The 19,677-nt window shown below is 44.1% G+C and overlaps 1 protein-coding gene across 3 annotated transcripts in view; it reads right to left on the bottom strand.

The window, feature by feature from the left end:
* Positions 1-723: 723 nt before the first annotated feature.
* LOC106572186 (agrin) overlaps positions 724-19,677 on the bottom strand; it is a 259,715-nt gene continuing 240,761 nt past the window's right edge. For all 3 annotated transcript variants that reach the window (XM_014146121.3, XM_014146125.3, XM_014146126.3), the window contains 8 exons: positions 18,067-18,231; positions 17,707-17,818; positions 13,804-13,920; positions 12,741-12,924; positions 12,308-12,395; positions 6,246-6,470; positions 5,110-5,213; positions 724-3,461 (listed from right to left, as the gene is read on the bottom strand). In XM_014146121.3, coding sequence (XP_014001596.1) covers positions 3,280-3,461; positions 5,110-5,213; positions 6,246-6,470; positions 12,308-12,395; positions 12,741-12,924; positions 13,804-13,920; positions 17,707-17,818; positions 18,067-18,231 — 1,177 coding nt within the window. In that variant the 3' untranslated portion in view covers positions 724-3,279. The remainder of the gene's footprint in view (positions 3,462-5,109; positions 5,214-6,245; positions 6,471-12,307; positions 12,396-12,740; positions 12,925-13,803; positions 13,921-17,706; positions 17,819-18,066; positions 18,232-19,677) is intronic.

Genomic DNA, 19,677 nt, shown 5'->3' with positions numbered 1-19,677 from the left:
TTCCTCATAGAACATGATGTCATCTCCCTGAGAAGGGTGAGCTGGCCAATCAGCGGTCTAAAGGAGAATGAGCTGGCCAATCAGCGGTCTACTTGCGTGAATATTTTTAATGACCGTATACGCCAACACACCATTCTGTTGTTGGGGTACGCCCACACCGTTCCATCACAGAAAATGTTTTTTAAAATAAACTGCCCTGGGCAGTTACTTTAAAACTGTATTCCCCAGCATGTTTAAAAATAACTAATCTTGAAATGTTCTTAGCACTGGCTGGCTGGAGGCTTTGAGTTGAATGAGAATGGCATCACATTAACATTCCATCTTTATATTAGTTGTCTTGAACCCATGATTATCTGTGAGGGTATACTTGCAAGAACCTATAATCAATGAGTAAATTGTCTACGTGTAGTATGTTGGAATGTGTGTCCTGTGTAAATACTTATTTCACTATAGTTGAATTGTGTATGTGTATAAATTCATTCTGCACAGAAACTTGTATACTTTATATAATTAAACCATCCAAGAGAAACGACCTAAAGTTTGTGGAGAACGCTTAACACTTTAATACGCACGAGTAAACACATTTTGTCCTTATTGACTTACTGTGAACAGTAGGAATCTATCAGTGCTTAGGTAATGCCGTTATGCATTGCTTACGAAGGTGTTAAGTAGTCATTATATCGTTTCATTCAACTGGAAGGGGATTAATTCCACGGAGACAGGTGACAGAGTCAGGTCTGTTTGTTTGACACTTTATTTCATGGTGGTAGGAACACAAGACAAAGGTAATAAAGTTAGTAATGATCAGGTCATGCCACTCTTACTCGGTGCACTGCCCTTCAGGAGTGTCTCAATCAAACAGTTTACAGGCCAGACGGAATCCAAATGAAGACATAAATAAGGAACAGAAAATAGATTCAAACAGTAAATAGTATATTTTATGTAAAGCCAGAGGTCGACCATTTGTGCGTCCCTCTGAGGATTTGTATGAGAATTATTAATATAATTATTATGTATTAATTTACATGAAGATGATGAGGCTAGTATGCTGGCCAAAGTAAGAGCACAGAACTGTATGGACAATGTCTTTGTCAACCTGTAGGCCGCTGACCTGTTTTAAGGCAATTCATAGACAGTTTTGACCATCCTGACATTAGATCGTGTCGTCTCACTCTTGAGCCTGCGCCACTTGTCTTCTGAGTGCCACTAACACAGGAACCCATTGTTCATGAACTACTACCGGAATAGGTCAAATTCAACAGTAATACAACATGTAAATACAGTGGTGTACACACCCACACCCAGGGTTCCTGGTCTTGGATTGGACACTAGTCCTTGATTACACTCAAAAGCCATATGCTTCGATGCTCTTCCCCTCCTCATTGACATAGAAACATCATTATTGTGTGTAGTGAACAGACAAGTCAGACCTATTTCCAGTGTATAGCACTAAAAACATAACCTCTACAGTTTTACACATTGCAAAATTTTCACTTACAAATTTCAGGGCTGTACAAAATGGCCGTTTTTGTATCGCGAGGGGAAAATAATGAAGAACTTAAACAAACTAGTACAATACCACTGATACTCAACCTTGAACACGCATTTGTTTTCTCTTATAATATACTTGGCAATCTTATATATCAAAACAGAGTGGGTTTATGTCAGTCATTGCAGTTTAGTTTTTGCATTGCATTATGAGTTTTTGGATGTTACAGAATTCATCTTGACAATACAAACCCATGCATAAGTACGTTTATTAGTAATTGCGATTATGTTTGCTATTTTTTTCCTCATTTTGCTGACAAATGTCCCAACTCATCACATTATCACTTTTCCAACAGCAAGAGATGGATCACTCTTAATGCAAGAGAAAGTATAACCCAGTCTTCATTCCAATTTGATTAAAAAAATGGACTTTGAAGTTTGAAAGACTGAAGAATTGTGTTGACGACTGAACATTCCATGACTGAGCATTTGAGGGTCCTATTGCCTCCTATGGTATGATACATTATCTCGCCTCTTCCTCTTGGTCGGTCCTCTCTTCATCCTGAGCTTACAGCACTCCCACCAGGCCAGTTGCGGTAACAACAACAACTTGTCCTTTCGAGCCATTCCAAGTCCAGCAAAACAAACTCCAATAGAAAAACAAGTGCTCAAAAAAAGGACGACCACCAAAATGAAATAGTTATCCTAGCTCAGTGAAATCAGATAGTTGAACCATTTTGTAAAACACAACGCATGTTTGCGACAGGTAACCCACTTGGCCGGCAACACAGTGAAACCAAAACAAAACAAAATCAACACTGCAGAAACTGCATGCAACTAGTGCTCATCCTGATTGTAAAATAGAATGCACGATACATGAGATTCACAATTCTTGAGAAGAGAACCAATCTTACATATTCACAGTCTCAGGTATTTATATAGTCTATATTTATTACATTTATTTATTTAAGTCAATTATTATTACATTTCTTGATTGATGCATGTTGTGGAATGATGATATGTGTGTTGCTGTTGAATGCAGGGCACTTTGTCTTTGTTCAGCTCTGGGGGTTTGTGAATAGCGAAGTATTTCAAAATGCAGTTGTTGATTGAGAGGCAATGTAGAGCATTTGCACTGTTTGAGGAGTTCATTCTGATCAGTCCTACTGGTAGCAAGCAGAGGGTTGTAGGACACCCTTGTCCTGTTCATTAGACACCAAACGGAAGAAAACAGACACGCCCAATAAGACATGCCCGTTTTCATTTTCCGTTGCAAAATGTTTTGAAAAAACGTTTTGTAACAGTGTGCTCTAATGACCATGACCAAGGAAACAGCAGTATGTCTCTACTGCATGTATCTCACAGGGGAATGTTTGTATGTATGTATTTCTATAGGCTGTGTTGTGTGGTAGTGAATGATATGGCATCAAGACAAGGAAATAATAGAGAGCACCAATGTGATTCACCAGTGTTCAAGTAATGAGCGAAGGAGAGGATTTGTTCCTGTTTGTTTTAAAACAACAAAACAACACAATGAATACAGCTTACACTTGTCTCGCGACGTCACACAAAAGTACGCGTATATGTACGGTATGTACACCTGCGTTTCAGGGCGGGGATAAGGAATGAACAGGAGGCGCAGAAAACAAAAAAAAAATATATATAAAAAAAAAATATTAAAACAACGTATTCTTTTTATTTTCAATATAAAAAGCAATGAAAAGTATACAAAAATATAAAATAATTACAGCAGTAGACATGGCGTTTATGGAGGGAGTGATTTTAGCCAGGCTATTTTTTGGCCGTGGCGGCTGTGCCAGAGGCGGAGCAGTGTAATATTTTGGGGCTGTTCAGGGCATCCTCCACCAGGTGGAGCTCCACGCCGTCCACCGCGACATCCTTTACACAGCCCACGAAGCCTGTGCTGTAGGCCTTAGGCAGTCTGCGGGCCACAGCCAACTCCTCCAAGCCACCTGTGAGAATAAGGGGGGGGGGCAGATTTAGAAGTTATGAAAAGAGGAGACCCACAGTGTCTGAGGTGCACGGAGAGACAGACAACACACACACACACACACGCACGCACACACACACACACACACACACACACACACACACACACACACACACACACACACACACACACACACACACACACACACACACACACAGGTCACACACACAGGTCACACCCCTTGCATCTCCCTACAAGCGAACTTGTTTCATGCCACAAAGGGTAACTGAGTGCTGTGTGATGTGAGGATTTGTGATGTTGACACTGGCAGTAGATGAAGAGAGAAAGACACAAGTAGCTCTGGTGAACAGGGACATCAAACAGGTGGTTCTCTCTGGAGGAGTGCTCTAGGACAATCACTGGAACCTACCTCGCTTTCATTTTCAAGGGGAGTCGGCCTTATGATAGAGTAATACAGGTGACCTCTCTCTCTCTCTCTCTCTCTCTCTCTCATTCCCTCTTTCTACCTGCTCTCCTGCTTCTCGTTTAATCCGCCGCGCCGCGAGTTTGCCTCTCCGTCGAGCTCTTTCCCCACCTTCCCTCTCTTCTCTCTGTCCCCTCTAATCGGATTGCGTGCCTCTGAATCGGGGATCGACAGGGCTAATTTCATGCGAGTTACAGATGAATTAATGATGAGTGGTGAAAGAGGGGGATTTAAGAGAGCAGCCGCTTGATGTACGGCCTGCTGAAAGGATAATGTATTCTAGCCGCGGGGTGTGCTCAGCACCTGTTTGGAGCCACAGCAGTGCACTTGTGTGGTGTGTCATTAGTGTGTGCCTGTGTGTGTGTGCCTGTGTGTGTGTGTGTGTGTGTGAGTGAGAGAAAGAGAGAGAGAGAGAGAGAGAGAGAGAGAGAGATAGTGTGTGTGTGTGTGTGTGTGTGTGTGTGTGTGTGTGTGTGTGTGTGTGTGTGTGTGTGTGAGTGAGAGATAGTGTGTGTGTGTGTGTGTGTGTGTGTATGTGTCATGGCTCTCCTCGCTCAAACATACACCTTCCCACCACACTGCACGACCACATGCATTTGAAAGTAATTTTTTTCTATTTCCTCAGAACGTTCCATCTAGACACAGCGGGTGCTCTTTCAGAAGCCATTTCTCTGAGCGAAGTTCAGGCCAAATGGAACTCAAAAAGATAACGGGACGACTTTGGTCGTTTCAAATTCCCGAGAGCGGAGAACTTTTGAGTTTAGTCAGACCGTTTAATATCACAAATCAACACCTGAATAGAGAGGGACAATCATCTATGTCACATTTCAGACCAATCCTTTTCATGCCCAGTGAGCTCTCCACCATCCATTGCAACGCAGAGTGCATTCCTCATTTCTGCCACACTTCACCATCGTTACAGCTGGAGATGTGTGAGCTGGATTTCAGGTTATGTGGTGCTCGGCGGCACCTCGGCCACTACCCCATGTTCTATATACACTGTCAGAGGAATGCTAGACGTGCTCTGGTAAGCATTTCCTCACTAAAAACAGCATTTTATTGTCTGACCTATTTGATATATTGATATATTCAGAACCAACCAAACCAGAGAAGTGTGTCTGTGTTTCTGTCTGTCTGCCTGTCTGCATGTGTAAACCCCAAGACGCATGCTCATTAGTCCACCTACCCAACCAGAGGGCTCCGTCTGTGTCCAGCTGAGTGGCTGCCAGGGGCGACGACCCCGTGACCGCCGCCTCGTTGCCCACCTGGAGAGAGCCGTCCCTAAGTGCTCTGAGAGAGGGGGAGGAGGAGGAAGAGAGAGGTGGGAGATAGACAGGAAAGAGATAGGGGAGATGGAGAAAGAGAGGTAGAGGGAGGGGAGTGAGAGAGAAGGGGGGAGGTAGAGCGAGATAGGGGATAGATATAGGCAGGGGGAGAGAGAAACAGAAGGAGAACATTTGTTTACAGCCTGTCTGCTACATCATTTTACATTCCACTTCAACTGGCATGTAGCAGACATCAAGCCTTCAATGAGAGTAATCAAGTCTTCACTGCTCTGATGATTGTGTGCTTAGCAGTTGATTGAGGGAATGGGAGAGAGAACTTGCATCCCAAATGGCACCCTATTCCCTATAAAAGTTTTGACCAGAAAAGTAGTGTACTTTATAGTGAATAGGGTGCCATTTCAGACAGCAGTCTGCCAATTACAGAGACCAACTTCCATGGATTCAAAGGAATCAAATCTCCACTATGTGGTAAGTAAGCACTTATGTCATAGGACGATGCAGATAGGTAGCACTCAGTGTGTTTTGAGCAGAAGAGATGTCAGACAAAGTAATAACATTCATAACACATGACCTCAGACTTCAAGGAAAAATGAATTTTTGGGACAGTATTAACAGTGGACTAATGAAAAACAAATACCCCAAAATATTTTGAGAGGATTTTTCTTTTAAATGCTGTGGCATAAAAGCTAACCAAAAGCTAGCTTGTCAGTTTGCTTACAAGCAGACTGAAATTGAAGGCGAATATGGAAACCATATGCTGTGTATGGTTTGTAACACTCTGTAACATTTCATAAACTTTGTTCCACTCTTTGGTCATTTTCTAACACAAAATTATTACTAACATGAATATTAATTTAGGGGTGAATCCTAGAATTTACACTTAAGTCAAATGTTAACTTCTCAAGTCAAGTGTGGATTTGACCCGAATACAACATTTTACCAATACAGACTATCCTACACTTCAACAACAACAACGTTCATGGAACCACCGGTGTACCATGAGTAAACCACACGGTCACGTTCGACACCGTCTTACCTGCTGGCCTTGATGCGGATCCAGTGGTTGGTGTTGACGCGGACCGTCGAGCGCAGCACCACAGGCTTGGAGCCCAGGTCGTAGGTCATCTGCACACGGCCGTCCACCACTGCCAGGGCGATGTAGTCAGATCGCTCCACGCCCTTACCACTCCACAGCACCAGGCCCTGGGTGGCCTCGGTCTTAATGCTCAGTTCAAACTTGTTCACCAGCAGGGCCTTCTCACTGCGGGGGAGGGGGAGGAGAGTTACAATGGCTTATGTTAGTGAAGTGAAGAGGAAGATAGGTGATCTTGAAATTTGCACGTTTGCATACTGGCTGAGGTGACTCAGGGTTGATCGTGACAGGGTGCATCCAAAATGGTAGCGGCCATAGATGGCTCTGTCCTGATACACTACTGGCTTCCTAGTTCCTTGTCTAGATTCCTTCATGACTACTGATTTGAAAGCACTTGACAGGGTCATGGTGGGAAACCTCTAAGGTCCTTTAACCTGCCGCTGCCTATGGGGCAGAGGAGAAGATGACAGTGAAAGGAAGATTAGGTAAAGACTATATTGGATCAGCTATGATGTTTTCACCTCATCCTGGGTATCTCTCTCTCTCTCTCTCTCTCCAGTAGCTCTCCTCTGTTCTTCCTGTGAGATGGTGGTTGTTGTGGGGGGTAGGGGGGTGGGGGGGGGGGGGGCAGGATGCAGGGGCTTTGGAGCTAGCTGTCTGAAGTGGTGTTTGATCATAGTCTCTTGACTGCCAGTGCTACGGGGGAGTCAGGGATCTGGGGACAGGGGTGGAGACCCGGGGACATCCTGGCTTGTCCTATGGAGGAGTGCTCTGTGTCACTGTCACAGCTGTGTCTGCTCTGGGAGAGTGGGGCTCCTGCTCAAAGCCTGACTGGAGCTGGGGTGGTTTGCACACACACACACACACACACACACACACACACACACACACACCTCCATTTGGTACAGACCTCAAACACTCCTGAAGGGATGCTATTTTTAAAAATAGCTCCTTTGTTCTCCACTGTTCCCCGTGTGTGTGTGTGTGTGTGTGTGTGTGTGTGTGTGTGTGTGTGTGTGTGTGTGTGTGTGTGTGTGTGTGTGACCAATCGGTATCGCTGTAATGTATTGTGATGCCGACTAGGCTCAACTACTTTCACAGTTTTCAAAAGGATCTTAAACAAAAAACGGAGACAAACACAGGCAAAGCACACAACACAACACAGAACAGAATGACACAGATCACACGAGACAGACATGACACGTACACGAAACGAGTCAGCACAGCAAACAGACAGAGAGGCTCATGGGAGCACAGGGGGTTATACACAGGACATGAGGAGAGGAGGAGGTAAAGAGAAAATGACAGCAGACTACGCCTAAATCGATCCACTTTAAATAAAGTTGGATTTGATTCTGTCATCAGGCTGGCCAAAAACGAGGCTACTGGCAATGAGCTAACAGGAGTGAGGAGATTGGACTGATTGTTTAATTAAGGTTTCTAATTTGGTTTCTGCTCAGGTATGGCCAACAGGGGTGTGACACATGTACAGTATTCGACCCAGCAGAGAGGAAGGAGTGCAAAGTGGAATTGGATGCGTCTCTTAATACACCGCAACCACATGTGGGTTTCAGACTTCCAAGGGAAACCGTTCCTTTCTAAAAAAGACTGGAGCACAAACAAAACAGAGTGACTAATGAATGAAGTGCCATAGAAACCCCCTGGACACAAACGGTCAGTAGAAAAACGCATACAATATTTGGACTCCTTTCCCTAGGTCTAACCCTCACAGTACCCAGGGGCCCCAAATAAATCATAAACTGTGTCCGAAATGGCACCCTATTCCCTATATAGTGCACTACTTTTGAACAGAGCCCTATATGGACCGTGGTCAAAAGTAGAGCACTATAAGGGGCGGCAGGTAGCCTAGTGGTTAGAGCGTTGGACCAGTAACCGAAAGGATGCTAATCCCTGAGCTGACAAGGTAAAAAATCTGTAATTCTGCCCCTGAACAAGGCAGTTAACCCACTGTTCCTAGGCTGTCATTGTAAATAAGAATTTGTTCTTAAGTGACTTGCCTAGTTAAATAAAATATAGGAAATAATTTCTGGCAAAGCCATAGTGTTACACATCAAACTTCTATGGCAATAGCCTACGGACAAGGTTCAATAAAACCTCACCAGGATGGATTGTCAGGAATAATAAGGCCCCGGTCATCAAAATAAGGATATACTATACTAGACTTATTATGCGTTGGACCCTGCAGGGACAAAGTTTGAAATGACTTAAGTGTGAAACAAGGCAGGTATTTTAAATGCTATCAAGGTGGCTTCCTTACTGGATTAATAATAGATCATGCGTATTTTATTCCTCATTGATTGAAGTAAATAAAAAAAGGCTTAGAATGCTATGCACCCCATCGCCTCTAGATGGCAGTAGTAATTAGAGCATTGCTAGGCTTGTACTGAGAACATTGCATAGCGAGGCTGGATGCTATTTTGGCTGCTAGTGCTGTAGATTATTGGTACCACTGAGCTACTCTGTCTTAATAGACCCTGGGTGCCATTGCAACAGCTAATGGGGATCCAGAATAACAAATAAATAAGTGGGGCCATAGAATACTGTCTCTATAAGTGGCCCAGTTTATAGAGTAGCGTGGCCCTCCAATGCTTTCTCTATGGGGCCCAGTGTACAGATTAGTGTGGCCCTTTAACACTTCTCTCTATGGGGGCCCAGAGTATTGAATAGTGTGGCTCTCCAATACTGTTTCTATGGGTCATTCTCCAACACTGTTTACTTGGGCTGTGAGAGGTTAGGCTGCAACCTGCGGGTGGTTATGTCAGGTGGGTGGGGATGGATGGGGAGGCAGCATGCTAGCGGTTGGTTGGACAGCGCTGGCTACAGGCTCCAGGCTGCAGGGGACACTCACCTTTGCTCTGACGGGTTCTCCAGTGACTCTGGACTTTAAGGGAGCAGGGGAGAGAATGTAAGGGCATGCGATAAGCGCAAGAAGGGGGGCGGGAAGAGGACCCACGAGGACCCTTACAGGGTGACGCATCGTCACCCCAGCATAGAGAGGAGCTTCGTAGACAAGGAGACGTGGCGAACTGAGCAAGTTATTTGCTCGAGAGCTGGGAAAGCAGGGTGACTAGGTTCTCATGACCATACTAGCATACTGCTTAAAATGCATGCCCAATGCATTACTACATTCCAAGTAATATGGTAGTATGGATATACTACGAAGTACTAGGAGCTTTACTGTGATCAGAGATACAGTACTGCAGATCCATTGCGATCACGGTTCAGAAGCAACAGCAACATAATGAGGTCCTCAGAGGAGGACGACAACCACACCACCACTCAGACTCCAAGTCAATGCCCAAGATGTGTCTTAAGGGGAGAGTTGGGCAACAATGTAATGATTTTCTTTAATAACTTGATGCAAAACCAATTTTCCCTTAGGGATAATAAAGTTTTCCACTACTACTACTACTACTGAGTCTGATGACAGTGTCGTGTGTGTGTGTGTGTGTGTGTGTGTGTGTGTGTGTGTGTGTGTGTGTGTGTGTGTGTGTGTGTGTGTGTGTGTGTGTGTGTGTGTGTGTGTGTGTGTGTGTGTGTGTGTGTGTGTGTGTGTGTGTGTGTGTGTGTGTGTGTGTGAGAATGTAGCCTTCTTGAGTGAAGGAAGCACGAAATTAGAAAAATTGGGTAATCAACAAAAACGGGGTCAAATATCGTATTACCAGAGATGGAGCCCTATATCATTGGTCGCTCCAATAATGATGCGTGAGAGAATCGACCCAAGGTTTCAAAAGAGGAGAAATCAGCCAATGAAGACTGATCTTGGCTGCTGTAAATAGTAACAGCAACATTAGCCCAGGGTGGTCTGTGTGTTGTAATCACGTTGTAATAACGTTCCTCTGAGGAATTCATTCATTCATTTGTTAATTCACTCATTAATCCCTGTTCCAACACCAGATAATGTTCAATCGATGCCACTCGCTCGGAGAGAGTGCCGGCAAGCTCTGGTTTGGCCTAGATTGGCCGCTAATCGCGCCCCTCACCCTTACAGGAAGTGACAACTAATAAAGCTCTGGCCAGTCCAGCTGGAAGGACCATGATCATCGCCCTAACGGATATCGATGCCCTCTCAGCCTCAATTTGAGGTCTTTCTTTTAAATCATTTTTCAAAGAGGAAATAACTCTTTGATTAACACGTCAGTCGTCCTTTTTCTCCGCCGCCGACGACTCGATAATTATTCATAATTGCAGTTGGAAATTGGATTAAGCGGAAATGACAGGGGCTTGAATCTGTATATCGAATTATCTGGTGAATCTGCTTGGCATAAATCAACCTAAATCCAACTTCCCTGCTTTCTGTTGTTCTTTCAGGAGGTTACTTACCAAGCTAAGAACAGCGAAGAGGAAACTAATAACAAACTAAGATCAAATTGTTACCCAAGAGGAGTCAGTCTCCCAAGAGGAGTCAGTTAAATAATCGATGCGGGACTCGCAGCAAAAGTGAGGAAGTGGAACATTTTGGTCCATAATCTTGCAGTTAAGAAGGTGTCTCATTCATTTCAACATGACAGTTAATACCATCCAATATAAGATGTGTGGATATATTTCTGGTTGTGGCGAATGTAGTTACAACCATGCATACAGTATAGCACCTGCTTTCTGTGGGTTCATGCAGTCATGCGTTCATTTAGACTGGAGTGTGATGAGGAATTTGGAATGAGAAAAAAATCTAATCCAATTATGGGCATGGAGTTTTGAAGGTAAAATCCTATAGGCCTATTTAAATATAATACACATGATAGCTATCTGCATAGAGTAAGATGATGAAGATGACATAGAAGGAACATAAAGATATCATCTGTCACTTTGTGTTAACTATCGTAATGTATTAGTCTGGCTTTGTATTAGTTAGGTTAGTCTGACTTTGGATTAGTTAGGTTAGTCTGGCTTTGACTAAACCTGTGAATGTTGAGGACTCCTTGGAGCGTACTTACTCCGGAATCTCATTGGTCAGTTGGCTTGAGTGCAGCAGGACAGACAAGGAACACTCATATGAGACGGACAAACAAAGAGACAGAAGAAGACAGACGCACAGATGGACGGCAGCACAGACATCTGACAGCCTTAACGAGGACAACAGACAGAGGATAAAAACAGATCTTTAAATTCTCTCTCACAACTCGCCCTGTGTGTGTGTGTGAGCGTCTGTGTGCGTGAGTGCATGCACATGTGCTCTGTGTGTGTGCACATAAGACCACAAATTAACTGTCGGTTTCTCCCATTTTCACGCCTTGGAATGTTGTGCGAAGACTTGTGAAGGATCTGGATGGGCAGCCTTATGTTCCATGTCTTTCAGGTTCATCGTCACAAACATTTCATGCGTGCCAACCTGCAGGCGGGTGTGCCAGCATGGAAGACGTAGAAGGATGGTAGAGGACCAAATGTATAAGTGGCCGCCTGGAAGGCAGGAAACGTTTTTCTCTCTTCCACACCCGGTATAGAAACCATTTACACCTACAGCATCCGGCTATTCCTGTTATAGCTGGTGTGTGTTTAAAAATGGCCACAGACACTTTGGGACTGCTAATTTGAAGTCTAAAAGAAGATTAAATTAAACCCCATTTTAACAAAAGCCTATGATGATGCCATGCTGGTATAGTATGGCATGGTGTGTGTGTGCGCGTATAAGTGTGTGTCGGCTCAGTCCGCCTCGGCGCACAGCGAGCGAGGGGGGTGCTCGGGGCGATGCCGTAATTGTTCGCCGTGCCGCTAATTACCGAAATTCAGTCAAAACCAGAGACAGTGCAGGGGAAGTGGTTGAACTATTAGCTAATGCCCGGTTCACTACGAAGCCCCTAATGGGCCTGGAATAATCAACCCTGTCACCACCACTTACTGCAGTGGAATATGAATGGGGAGGCCATTAGCCATTTCGCAACTTCCGGTTAGAGTTAACATCGGAGGCAATTTCGCTCAACCCAATTAGCATTAGCATCAGAGGCCATTAGCATTAGAATTGATGGACAAGATGGCCTCTACTTTACCTCTTGGTGACGGCGTTGTGGTACTCAATGAATGTCCGGCCGTCAAAGGCGATGGACTCCGTTTCCCCGGCGGACTTCTCGAAGATGGCTGCGAGGGAGAGGACAAGGAGGAAGACGAACATTGAATGTGATCACATGAATCAACAGGAAAACATGGCTCCTTTAATTGGAGTCAGGCAGTGGATGGTGATGATCTGGGATGAGCGTTCATGCGCCGGTAGGGCATACGGCCAAGGTTAATGGGGTTGGTAAAGTGTATGTGTGTGTAGTATGCACGTGTGTGTGTAGCATGTATGTCTGTCTGTGTGCGCTTGTGTGAAAATGATGAAACAGAGGGGTAACTGTAACCTTCAAAAGGGGGACACTAAGACTAGCATGACATCAATATTACTGACAAAACGTTGCACTGAGTTCAGGATCGTTGTTCGCTTACTGTTCTGACAGTGTGTGCCTGTGAAGCCGAGGAGGCACACACACTCATAGCTCTCCAGCAGGGGGTTGCAGCGACCCCCGTTGTGGCAGGGCTCACGGCTGCAGGGGTGGCCCTCGAACATGGCCACGTCACTGGAGTGCAGCGCGTTCTCCTGCCGGAGGATGGGCGTGCCCATCAGGGTGATCTGACAGGGAGAATAGAGAGGGAGGGGACTTAGACCTGTCATAATGCACTGCGTGGCCTTGATTTACCTCAGGTCCCAGGTCTGAATCAGTCCTTGATTAGAAGGAAACAGTGAAAAGCAGCAGGGCTATGGCCCTCGAGGACTGTAATTAAATAGCCATGACAAGTCGATGCAGCATACATACCGCATACAAAACATTACACATTTCAACTCCCCTCGTCTCAAACTCGAGACACATGAATAACGATTTACAAGTCACTTACTAATTAATTCAGCAAATAACTGCAAAAACATACTTTTAGACTGAGCTTTGATTAACTTGGCGCTTTCAAAGGAAAGTTTTCTAAGAGAAAGAGCTAATGACACGTTGACGCTAGCTAGCATTAAGTAACATCCTGCCTTTGTTGGAAGGCCATTTTTGGCACTCAAAGACGAGCCTTTTGCTGCGGAGGAGAACAAACAAGCTGGAAAGTTGTCAGGGAAAAGATCTGAGCTGAGAAACATGGAGGGACATCAAATGTGTTCTATTCTATTATTAGTACAGTAAGCCAAAAGAAAAGGAGCCACTGTCAGCACTGATAAACTAGCTAACCTTTGACCTTACAAAGGTTAAAGTCACTGTAAAGGTCTGCCATCAAGTGTAGGCAGCTTATGTTCTTGTCCATCACTAAATCGTGTTCAAATATAACTATCCATGAAAAAGGTAGATTCTAAATTGTGTCACAGTTAAATGTCAAACACCTATTTTACATTTTTTTAAATGTAATCGATAGTTGTTGATAATTTACAGAATTGATAGAAACTTTTGCCAAACCTTCTGAACAGGGTGTGTGGCTAAACATATCTGCTGAGGATTGTGTGTGCGGACAGGACACTCACCTTCTGAATGGTCCCCTTGAAGCCATCTTTGAGCGAGGCGGCCCTCGCAAGCCGGCTGAAATCAGGAGCACCACCCACAAACAGAGACTCCTTCAGGTTGAGAGCGGTGTGTTGGTTCTGGAGAGAGACAATGGGTTAGAACCCTATATAACAGGGTCTAGAACCCTACCACAAGGACTAGAACCCTACCAGAGACCAAAACTCTAATAATAGGCACTAGATCCCTATAGCAGGTACAATGGAGGCTGCTGAGGGGAGGACGGCTCACAATAATGGCTGGAATGGAGCAAATGGATACCTTTCCACCTATTCTGCTCCAGCCATTACCACGTGTCCGTCCTCCCCAATTAAGGTGCCACCAACCTCCTGTGAACAGGGACTAGAAAGACACCTGACCAACACAAATGCTTTCTGTTTTTTGTTCAGTTTTTTTTAGCCATAGCACGAGACTAATAACAGTGAAAAAGATTTCTCCTTTGAAAGATAAATCTGCATAGTGCAGGGCTATAAAGTACACTTCTTGTTTTCATCCTCTCCTAATCAGGGACTGACTCAGACCTGGGACACCAGGTCAGTGCAATTAACTACCATGTAGAAACTAAAACCAGAAGTGCTTTGGCCCTCCAGGACCGGAATTAAACAGCCTTGATATAGTGCAGGACAATTCGCTATAACTAGACTACTTCCTTTTCCACATCAATAAACTTGATATATTACAAAACATAATTGATTTATGTGCCACTCTCCGAACAGTCAATTATTCGTTATCTAGTACAAAACACAAGAAAAGGGCTACAAAGAGAGTCGCCTGGTGCAGCTGGAGAGACGATATGGATGGTGTTTTCTTTATGAAAGTCTCTCTAATGAATGGCTGATTATACCGGCGACCTTTCCGGCGCCGAGCGAGCCGCGGCCTTTAATTGGCCGTTCATTTGCGCAACAGACGATCATGAAATCAGGCCCTTGCTCCATCCAGAAAGGTGCAGGAGAGCTGCCTCCAATTACGACAGCATTCCTTCTGCGCAGGAAGTACAGGCCCACTTTTAGGGAGGAATTACGGATCTTTATGTTTATGTAGGGCAGTAATTGCCAGAGGGAAAAGCCAAGGTAATTGGTGGAAAAATAATGAAAGGGGCCAAGTAAACATGGGTTATGTGTGAAGAGAGCTGGCATGGGGTCCTGCTTTTATTTGAGATGGGAGCTGGAGGGTGGAGGGTATAGGCCAGTGGGGCTTTGCTGTGTGGTGCGCCTGGAGTGAGCTCTGACAGAAAGGAAGACCCGGGCCAAGGCCTCCAGCCCAGTCGAATGGGTCACCTGTGGCTGCCTGGGGATAACAAAGTGCCGAAATGGGCCCAGTTTCCTATAATCCCTAACACTTTAGCTAAAGGGGACGCGCAAGTGAAGAGTAACAGTTGGGATCAACTCTATTTTGATTCAGGATTAAAGTTGACATGCGATTCTCCCCGTTATAACGTAAACAACTTGAAGCATTTTAAAAATGGATATATAAATCCAATCCATTAATATTGAGTTCTATAAAAAAATATAAATAACATGGTTTCTATCAAATTCAAAAGGTCTTATTGGATTCTGAATAGGAGTGAATTGGATGCTGCTAACAGGCCAGTCTAATAGAATGGACGTTGTCAGTGCTGTTGTGTGCGGTTATGAGTGAACGAGTGAGTGAGTGAGTGAGTGAGTGAGTGAGTGAGTGAGTGAGTGAGTGAGTGAGTGAGTGAGTGAGTGAGTGAGTGAGTGAGTGAGTGAGTGAGTGAGTGAGTGATCGAGTGAGTGATCGAGTGAGTGATCGAGTGAGTGAATGATCGAGTGACTTCATGATATGGAGAGTTTTGTTTCTCTTTCGTAAAAGAAAGTACATGACAAAAGAACAGCCTGGCTTGGCTTGGCACCCCACTCTCTCTTTACTTTATTCTCGCTCTCGACTGCTACACGGCACAGGAGAGAAATCCCCGCCCACCAGAGACTAATGAACACGTTTCATTGTTGCGAGGAACAATGGCGGTCAGAAAGATAACCGACTCCCCTCCTCCCTCCCTCCGCCTACGCAGCAGATGGACTGAGGTGAAAGCCAAACCGAGTTCTTTAACAAATGTCTCTACTTCGGTACTGTGTATGAAATGGTAGCACTAAATACAGACCCTTTTCCCCTGTCAGTTCTATAGTCTAATAACTGTCGTATGGTGGCGCATGGGAATGAGAAGTGGCGAATGAAATTGAAGCTGAAAGTGGAGAAATGAAATATGTCTAAGGTGGATGGGACTTATTACCTTCCGTGATTTCTTAGTTTCCAGACAGCACACAGTAAGAGAAAAGGAGGGAAAAAAGGTTATCAGAAGAGAGAGCGAACAACGGATGTCGGTGTGCGGAGAGTCATGCAACACACACACACACATCCAAACAACATAAAACCGCACAACACAAACTGTGAAGCCCGAAGGTCAGAAGGCTGCCACGCAAAATAAATGAAAGAGAAATTGACATTAAGGAGGTTGCAGCTTGATCTAGAACCACTGTGGCTCAGACAGAATTCAGATCCACCATATAGCCGCTGCAAACAGTGTTTTTTTTCTGTTTGTGTGAGAAAGCATGCATGGATTTGTGGCAAAAATGTTCTGTTTAAAGATATCCTGCAATACTGAAACTACCATCCCAGGTATAATGACTTTATATAAGATATCTATATCAAAGACGCTCTCGGAGTGCAGCGGGACACCCTGGCTCCCCTCGTCATTGTAAACGCAGGAGTAGGAGAGAATTAGCTGCCAGCTAAATCCTGCATGGAGCCTCTTCGCCTTGAGCGCCTCCATCACTAGCCTTCCTCTCTTTTCCCTTCTCCCTGTTCTACTCTTTTAATATGATTTTCTGCCCATGTTGCTGGAGTGAAACATGATTACCATACGAAGAACAGGAAGAAAAAAGAGAGCAAAAAGGAGACAGCGGAGCATCTTGCATGAGGCGGCTTTGGAGTTGACATGCGTGCGGGTGTACATGTTCCTAATCACAAATTACACTGTTTAATATAATTGGATGACTTGCGGACACATCCAGCTATTAGATTTCTCTCACTTAGGCTCATGTATCTGGTTTATTGCTTGGGTATCATTATTTATTTTCTCCATCTTTCCATCTATATACAGTATCTCCAAAGAACGCTATTGAAGGTCTTCGCTTCACTCGGAGCTCAAAGGTATCAGTTAAGTCATACTAACGGGTGTATACCACTCGGGCCATAGAGGTTATCTTTCGTGAATGCAACAAATAGGAACAAGATTGTACTACTGTTTTTGGCATTTCAGCAGAGTCAAATATGGCAGATAAAAAGGATTTAAAAAAAGAAAAGGGAGGAGTCATTTCCAGATAAGAGACGAACTGTCAAACGTGCCCTCTACGTCTCGAACAAACTCATTTCTCACCTTGACGAGCTGTCAGAAGACAGTGGAATGTGTTTTCAAACACAATCCTGGTAGTGTGTATGCCCTTATCGAGGTCCTCAACTAGGGAAATGTTTTTTCCGAGTCAGCTCTGGTGTATCATCAACAGTGAACTCTGGGAGTATACAGTGCATTAAGATGAACGCATCCTTTGATAAGGGCATATCACAGGAGGCTGCTGAGGGGAGGACGGCTCATAACAATGGCTGCAATGGAGCAAATGGAATGGCATCAAACAGTGGAATGGTTTCCATGCGTTTGATGTATTTGATACCATTCTACTAATTCCGCTCCAGCCATTACCACAAGCCCATCCTCCCCAGTAGCGCAGGCTGCATATTGCCTTGTATGATAGCATACTCATAGCCAGTTTGCCTTGCATGCTAATAGCTAGGCTAATCATAAAGACGTCTGATAAGCCTAGCATGCTAACTCTCTCTCTCTGTCTCACCGGCGACTCTCCTCTGACTGGGTCCTTTCCGTTGATGTTAATCTCTCCCTTTCGATTGGCCCGCTCCAGGTTCACTGTGTTCCACACGCCCATCTTGATCTTATCTTTACTCCTGCATGAGAGGAATACACACAAACGAGTCAAGAGGTTAGGGACGTCTCAAAACAACACACACAAGTACAATTTTAAACTTGAGCAATTTTAAACTTGAGTACTATGGGATTCTAGACTAGAGTCACTATGGGGTTCTAGAGTAAAATTACTGTGGGGTTCTAGACTAGAGTCACTATGGGGTTCTAGAGTAAAATTACTGTGGGGTTCTAGACTAGAGTCACTATGGGGTTGTAGTGCAGTGCCCACCTGATGACAGCGGGGCCCTTGCCCAGGTCATAGCGGAACTCCAGGATGCCGTCGTTGAGGGAGAGGGAGATGAAGTCACCTTTGCCGTCCGTCTTCTGGCCGCTGTAGAAGATCATGCCGTTGGAGTCATTGGCCATGAGAACCACCGTCATGCTGACCTTTTGGCTGCAGACAAAACACAAACAACAATGGTAAACAACAAGGCAAAGACAAAACACAAACATCACGACTAAACAAACGCCAGACAAAAGACAAACAACAGTAAACAAACACCGCACTGAACGGAGGCCAGACTTGGTATTAACCACTGGTCTACGGTGCTTGTCTGTCTGTGAAATGTTCTGTCTATCTGACATTTTCACAAAGTGACACTACAGTGCCTTCAGAAAGTATTCACACCCCTTCTTCTTCTTCCACATTTTGTAGTGTTACAGCCTGAATTCAAAACGGATTAAAAAAAGTATAATAATCTTACCCATCAACACAGAATACCCCATAATGACAAAGTGAAAACTAGTTTTTAGAAATTTCTGCAAATGTATTGAAAATGAAATACAGAAAAATCGAATTTACATAAGTATTCACACCCCTGAGTCAATACATGTTAGAATCACCTTTGGCATCTATACACCTGTGAGTCTTTCGGGGTAAGTCTCTAAGAGCTTTACACACCCAGATTGTACAATATTTGTCTATTATTATTTAAAATTATTTGTGCTCTGTCAAATTGGTTGTTGATCATTGCTAGACAACCATTTTCAATTCTTGACAGATTTTCAAGTAGATTTAAGTCGAAACTGTAACTCGGCCACTCAGGAACATTCACTGTCCTCTTGGTAAGCAACTCCAGTGTAGATTTGGTCTTGTGCTTCAGGTTATTATCCTGCTGAAAGGTGAATTAATCTCCCAGTGTCTGGTGGAAAGCAGACTGAACCAGGTTTTCCTTTAGGATTTTGCCTGTGCTTAGCTCCATTCCGTTTATTTTATATCCAGAAAAACTCCCCAGTCCTTAACGATTACAAGCATACCCATAACATGATGCAGCCACCACTATTATTGAAAATATGGAGAGTGGTACTCAGTAATGTGTTGTATTGGATTTGCCCCAAACATAACACTTTGTATTCAGGACAAAACTTTTTTTTTGCAGTATTACTTTAGTACTTTGTTGCAAAGAGGATGCATGTTTTGCATGAATATTTGTATTCTGTACAGTCTCTGTCAATCAGGTAAGTATTATGGAGTAACTACAATGTCGTTGATCCATCCTCAGTTTTCTCCTATCACAGCCATTTTAAACTCTGTAACTGTTTTAAAGTCACCATTTCCTTCCTTTCTGTCAACTGAGTTAAGAGGGACGCCTGAATCTTTGTATTGAATGAGTGCATTGATACATCATCTAAAGTGTAATTAATAACTTCACCATGCTCAAAGGGATATTCAGTGCCTGCTTTTTTTTACCCATCTACCAGGTGACCTTCTTGCGAGGCATTGGGAAACCTCCCTGGTCTTTGTGGTTGAATCTGTGTTTGAAATTCACTGCTCGACTGACGGACCTCAGATAATTGTATGTGTGTGGTGTAGAGACGAGGTAATCATTCAAAAATCATA

The sequence above is a fragment of the Salmo salar genome, chromosome 15 (assembly GCF_965601325.2).
Source record: "Salmo salar chromosome 15, fSalSal1, whole genome shotgun sequence".
Lineage (NCBI taxonomy): Eukaryota > Metazoa > Chordata > Actinopteri > Salmoniformes > Salmonidae > Salmo > Salmo salar.
This window is presented reverse-complemented; position numbering and strand designations above follow the sequence as displayed.